This window comes from Psittacula echo, assembly GCF_963264785.1.
Source record: "Psittacula echo genome assembly, chromosome: 14".
In the NCBI taxonomy this organism is placed as follows: Eukaryota; Metazoa; Chordata; class Aves; order Psittaciformes; family Psittacidae; genus Psittacula; species Psittacula echo.
This window is the reverse complement of record NC_137750.1, coordinates 13,263,571-13,269,913: the sequence shown is the minus strand read 5'-3', so window position 1 is coordinate 13,269,913 and position 6,343 is coordinate 13,263,571. Positions and strand designations below refer to the sequence as shown.

The 6,343-nt window shown below is 54.3% G+C and overlaps 1 protein-coding gene across 1 annotated transcript; it reads left to right on the top strand.

Moving 5' to 3' along the window:
* Window positions 1-325: 325 nt before the first annotated feature.
* Window positions 326-5,859, top strand: TRIM65 (tripartite motif containing 65; the record flags this gene model as incomplete). The annotated part of the gene is made up of 6 exons (XM_080629355.1): window positions 326-772; window positions 1,544-1,639; window positions 1,714-1,947; window positions 2,584-2,755; window positions 3,087-3,167; window positions 4,446-5,859. The coding sequence occupies 6 exons, from the start codon at window positions 326-328 to the stop codon at window positions 4,967-4,969; spliced, it is 1,554 nt and encodes a 517-aa protein (XP_080485481.1). The 3' UTR covers window positions 4,970-5,859.
* Window positions 5,860-6,343: the final 484 nt, after the last annotated feature.

The window sequence follows — 6,343 nt, the reverse complement described above, 5'->3', positions numbered from 1 at the left end:
GCATGCACCAAAATACACATTGCTCTGATGCTTGTCAGCCACTTGCATCTGTCTGCCTGTGGTGTTGCTGCAGTGTTTCATTCTCTCCAAGGCCTTCTGCTGTACTTCACAGCCCTTCCTCTCCCTAAGAGGTGCAGCTGCAAACCTGCCCATCATCTTCCAAGCGTGTGGCATAGCCAGTACGGTGAGGGTGCACCCACTGGGCGTCTCCTTTAAGAGCATGCCTGGCTCAGAGCTCTGACCCGCCTCTTGGCTCCTCCCCTGAACAGCCAAGTTTCTATTTCCCCAGCTTTCCCTTGTCACCCTGATCCATGGTGCAGGCAGGATGGCATCACCCACCTCGCAGAAGCTGGAGGAGAAGCTAGTGTGCTCCATCTGCCTGGAGCTTTTCAGGGTGCCTGTGACCTTGCCCTGTGGGCACAACTTCTGCAAGCTCTGCATCAGCAACCACTGGCAAAAGCAAGAGCAGGAGCCTGCCTGGGCAGAGAGCGGCTACACGTGCCCAGAGTGCCGCAGGGTCTTCAACCAGCGCCCAGAGCTGAAGAAGAATGTCACCCTGTGCAGCGTGGTGGAGCTGGCACGGGATGGCGTGGCGTGGATCTTGCGTACAGAGAGGTGTGAGGTGGCCCGCGGCGAGCTGTGCCCACAGCATGGGCGTCTGCTGGAGCTGTACTGCAAGGACGAGCAGCGGTGTATCTGCTGTGTCTGCACGGTGCGGCAGTGCCAGCGGCACCAACGGGTGCTCTTTGAGGAGGAGCGCTCGAAACAGCAGGTGAGAACGATGGGTGGCAGGACTGCGGCAATGAGGAGGGTCAAGCAGGGGAGGTTGTGGCAGCTCGGGCATGGCACAACATCCACCTGTGCTGTCCTGTGGCCTGCTGTGGGGACATGGTGTGCCTCCATGTGCTGCCCTGTGCCTGGCCTCAGCTGAAGGGGGACTGGCATGTGCTTTGATCAGGGAGATGTGACAGGCCAAGGGGAATGGCTTTAACCTGCCCGAGGGGAGACTGAGATGAGCTCTTAGGCAGAAGCTCTTCCCTGTGAGGGTGCTGAGGCGCTGGCCCAGGGTGCCCAGAGAAGCTGTGGCTGCCCCATCCCTGGCAGTGTTCAAGGCCAGGTTGGACACAGGGGCTTGGAGCAAGCTGCTCCAGTGGAAGGGGTCCCTGCCCGTGGCAGGGGTTGGAGCTGGATGAGCATTAAGGTCTCTTCCAACCCAAGCCCTTCTATGATTCTATGTCAACAGCACCCAGCTGCTCCCTGAGAAATCTGCGGCTGTCAAGAGCTGCAGAGAGCTCAGTAAATCCAGCAGCACGAGATGAACAGTGCCATAGGTATTTGTGACCCACTGATCTAGAGGGAAAAGTTGAAAAAGGGGTGAAAAACAGCCCAGGATTTCACTTCTCTCTGACTCTAGATGCAGCCTCTCGCCTGCTCAAGCCTTCTCCTTCCCCATGGGCCTTGTCTTGCAGCCTGGAGAGGGCTCCCAGGTGCTGGGTGGAGAGCAGCATGCTGCACCACAGTACATTGGTGCTTCACTTTCCAGGCCCTTTTGAAAGAGTCCATGGAAAAAGCCCAGGAGGAATCAGAGAGGATCAAGCAGGTGATGAAGGAGCTGGAGGAGCGAACACTCAGCATCAAGGTAACACCGTGGCTGCCTCTGTGCCAGGTGCAGGGGTGGAAGTGTGCCAGCTCTAACGCCTCCTCCCCACCCAGGACTCTTCCGAGGGGCTCAAATCGGTGATTCTGAGCAAATTTGCCCTCCTGAGGAAAGCCCTGGAGGATTGCCAGTGGCAGACAGTGGCCAAGATCGAGCAAGAGCAGGCAGTGGCACTGGGACATACGGGGGAGAACTGGAACCACCTGAAGGACCGCCTGGACATTCTCAGCCAGCACAGGGAGAGGGCTCAGCAACTCCTGGCCTGCCCCGACAACAGGACCTTCCTCCAGGTACCATCCCACAGAACTGCACACACACAGAACCACAGAATGGTTCGGGTTGGAAGGGACCTTAAAGCTCATCCAGTTCCAACCCCTGCCACGGGCAGGGACCCCTTCCACTGGAGCAGCTTGCTCCAAGCCCCTGTGTCCAACCTGGCCTTGAACACTGCCAGGGATGGGGCAGCCAGAGCTTCCTGGTGCTGTGTCCCTTCCCATGCCCTTTTGGTGAGGGCAGACACTTGGTTGGCCCAATTCCCCAGGAGAAATACATCCTCAGCGTGGCTCTGGGATGTGATGGGGCTGCAGGGAAGTGCTGCTTTTGGGAGGGATCCCTGAAAAGTTGGGGGACAATGCTGTATTGGAGTGGATGGTGCTGCCCGCAGGACCATGGGCAGCACCGCCCACCCCCAAACCACTCTGCAAGGCTCTTCCACCACCAGCAAAACAGTCTTGTGCTGCAGCTCCTCTGCTCCCCATAGCTTCACACTCACCCTGCAACTGTCCCCTGACCCCTGTGCACCAGCCACAGCTGACAGCAGATGTTTTGGGGATGCCCCCATCACCCACTGGAGAGTGTGTGGTTGGGAGTTGGAGCTTCTGATCCTCCTTAGGCCAGTGCATGCATATCTGTGTGTCTGTCCGCAGGAGTTCCCCCTGCTCCCATCTCTGGAGAGCCCAGAGGCGCTGCTCCCAATGGAGTTTGATGTGGCTGGCATGGTCAAGCCCATCACTGAGATCCTCACCAACATCTCCAGGCTTCTGCTGGAGGACCTGCCCAGCTCTGTGGCCACCAAAGCCCCTGACCCTGTTGTCCAAGGTAACCCATCTGATCACAGAGCCACCCTAAAGGGCTCCAAGTCATCCTGAATCACTGCCTGGCCCATGTCAACATGCTGGCGACATGGCTGCTGGGCACAGAGGGTTGGGATGGGGACACACATCATGTTCAGCAGATGGATGTCAAGAAAGGGGGGAAGAGCTGGGTGGCTTCCCTGTGGCTTTCTTCCTTGCTGGCAATGTCAAGCTGCAGTGGCATGTGACCACTCCCAGGCTTGTATACAATGGGCTTCCTCCTCTTCCCATCAAAGCCAGAGAGAAATAGGTTTTTGGGTAGCATTACTCAAAATACTTGTCCCCATCCTACACAGGCCCAGTGCATCCCCAGGAGATGGTGGTGAAGGTGGCAGCCCACCTCCCTGGTTGCCAGTTCCGAGCTGAGCTTCTGAAGGGTGAGGAGAACATGGGACTCCTAAGGGACAGCACTCCCCTGGGGTCCCAGCAGCTGAGGGAGGTTGGTTGTGGCTGTGGGGACACGGACTTCTTCCCTTGTTCTTCCAATCCCTCTCCCTAAACTCAGAGAATGGTGGTGCAGGGCTGGGGTGGATGGGCTGAGGGATACTGCACAGCTGGGAAAGGGCCATGAGGAGGATTAGCTGCACCAGGGAACACTTTCCCATGAAAATGAAGGCCGCCAGTGCCTGGCATTGGGTCAGCCACTGACCTAGATCTTGCCTCATTCACATACTCTCCTTTCACCCTCCTTGGGTGTCTCTGCTGCCTGTTCCTGATGATCCGTATGTAAACATGGTGCTTTCTTGCAGGCAATACAGCAGCTGGCAAGTGATCACCCCAGGCTGGGCCATGAGCTGCCCCACATAGCACAGCACCAGTCCAGAGCCCTGCCTGTAGTCAGTGCTCTATCCAGGGATATGGCCCCAGCGCTGCCAGCCACAGTTCTTCATGTCTTCTTTGGGCCCATCCCACTCTAATTCCTTAGGGATTTACTCTTTTCCCATTTCCTCCCTGTCGGGAAGAGGGCTGGATAATGTTTAGGGTATGTTGGTCATGTCACTCTTGCCAGGGAGACAATCTGTGTCCTGGGACCTGTGAAGATTCCTTCCATCAGGCCCCCAAAAACATTCTCAGGGTTATTAATTGAAAAAAACAAAACAAAACAAAAAACCGAAGTTATTTCTGGGCAGCAGCCTCAGCCAGCAGAGCTGCCAGGCTGGGATGTTGCAGGAGGAAGATGAGGTGCTGGTGGCCAGTGAATACCCATGGCTCAGGAACTTGTCACAGCCAGTGCAGAGGAGAGTGACTCCCCACAGTACCGTACTTGCTCACTTAATGCCTGGGTTTCTCCCCCTCTCCCCACCCACACTCGTCTCTTTTGCTCTTAAAACCAAGCACATCTCTTCCAAAATGACCACGGAGCCATGGCTGCTCGCTGGCTTTGAGCCAGGCTGTGCAAGAAAAGCAGAAAGCGCTGCATCTTGGTTCCTCACTAGCTATTTCTGAGCTGTTTCATTCCTTCTGGGAGGCGGGCGGGCAGGTATTGCATCTCACCCTGCTTCCTCTCCCCTCCAAACACACTACACATTGCTCCCTTCTATTTTGGGAGGTAGCCCTATGCAGTTTAAACCACAGCACTACTGGGGGAGATCATGCCAAGGGCATAAAGGTCTGATGAAGCATTTCAGCCCCATTCATGCTGTTGCCCTTCCCAGACCACCGCAACCTGACCTTTGATCCCAAGACGGCCAACAAGTACCTGGAGCTGTCAAAAGGTAACCGGAAAGCAAAGCACAGCCCCGGCACCATCTGTAGGCGGCAGGAGCAGGGACCCCGCTTCGAGCCCTGGCAGGTGCTGTGCATGCAGGGCTACAGCTATGGCCACCACTACTGGGAGGTGAAGATCTCCAGCCACTCCGTTGTCCTGGGGGTGACCTACCGCAGCCTCCCCCAGGAGTGGAAGCAGGGACACAAGTTCAACATCGGTCTGGATGGGGGCTCATGGGGGCTGCAGGTGCGAGAGGATTGCTACCTGGCCTGGCACAAGGGCCGTCGGGAGAAAATACAGGAACAGCTGTGTAGGAACCTGGGGGTCAGCCTGGATTATGACAAGGGGCTCCTCTCCTTCTACGGGCTTGGGGAGAGGACATGGCTTATCCACTCCTTCCATGATGTCTTCACAGAGCCCCTCTATCCCGTTTTTTGGCTGTGCGAGGGGCGAGCAGTGGAGCTGTGCTGAAGGGATTAAGCCAGCACAACTGTGTGGCTCTGCGAACCAGACCACAAGCCATAGGCTGGTGCCATAGCCGAGCTGCAGCCAGTGGCTGTCATAGTGCAACTGGGACCCCAGTGCCGAGTGTGTTGCAGTGTTTTAACAAGAGCTTATGAGGACTATGATAAACACATAAATGTATTGGCTTTCGCAAATCATAGGTGTTGCTATGTGGATATAACTATGAGTTCGCAAAGCTTGCTAAAGACACAAGAGTAGACAACAAGTTGAAAATGGCAAGAACTCTTGAGCAAAATGGAGTCATATAGCAAAAGAATTTGTACAGGTAAAAGAAAAGGGGGGGGGGGCTTGATATAACAAAAGCTAGTGCCTGGAAAACATAGGGTTAAAGTACTTTTAGCCTAACTTAGGTCAAAGATAAAGAACAATGTTTGTGTTGTAAGTCTGTGGAATTTAGTGGCCCCACTAAACATGAATGAATTACTTCACACCATCCTTCTACTTATCAGTTAGTTTAGAGACAGAGCCTCTCAAACATCTGCTAGCTTGGGATACTCCTCGCTTGCCTGTCCTGCAATAGATTTTACAGGAAGGTCACCCTGTTCTAAATCTTTGCTAGTTATCAGAAGAATTGCAGATTCGGCTGCTTTCAGCTAGTTCTGTGATTACTGGGGCATCCAACTGTGCCAAAGGTGAAAAGTACACTGCGAGGAAGACTGCTTACTTCATCTTGAAGACCCCTACTCACAAGAGGAAGACTGCTTACTTCATCCTCAAGACCCCTGCCCACAATCACTGGAGAGCAGTGTGCAGACACCAACAGAAGGAGACTTACGATAATAAGTTCCAGGCACTAGTTATAATATTCCCCACCTATATGCGGGAATTATGAATATGTATATGACTAATGCAATAGTGAAAGTATATAAACCTGTAACAAATGCTAATCAGCGTGCCTCTGGCTACGGTCACATGCCCAGCGCTGTTGCTTTTGCTTTATTGACTTTGTTCCTCAACAAAACCCTGTTACCTCAATTAGAGGAGTGAGCTCGTATTTCACAAGGACACACATACAAATGAACCCTCTGATTTGCACATGCAAGTATCATGCAGGTAGCACAGTTAGGGCAGGGGAAGGCTTGCAGGGGCCAGTTGCTGTGCGAGGTGTAGATGGGGTGAGGTGGGGAGATAGGGAAGGTGAAAGAATGAGTTTTTTCCTTTTTCTTCCCTCCTTGCCCAATCTCCCAAGCCTAGATTTGAGGTGAGGGGCACCCTAGAGAAGGGCGCTGTGGAGAAGGGTGCTGTTGGAGGGAGCCCTGTGCTCGCCCCAACCCTCTTGTTTCCCTCTTGCCACTCTTGGACATGGCAGAGTAACTTTTT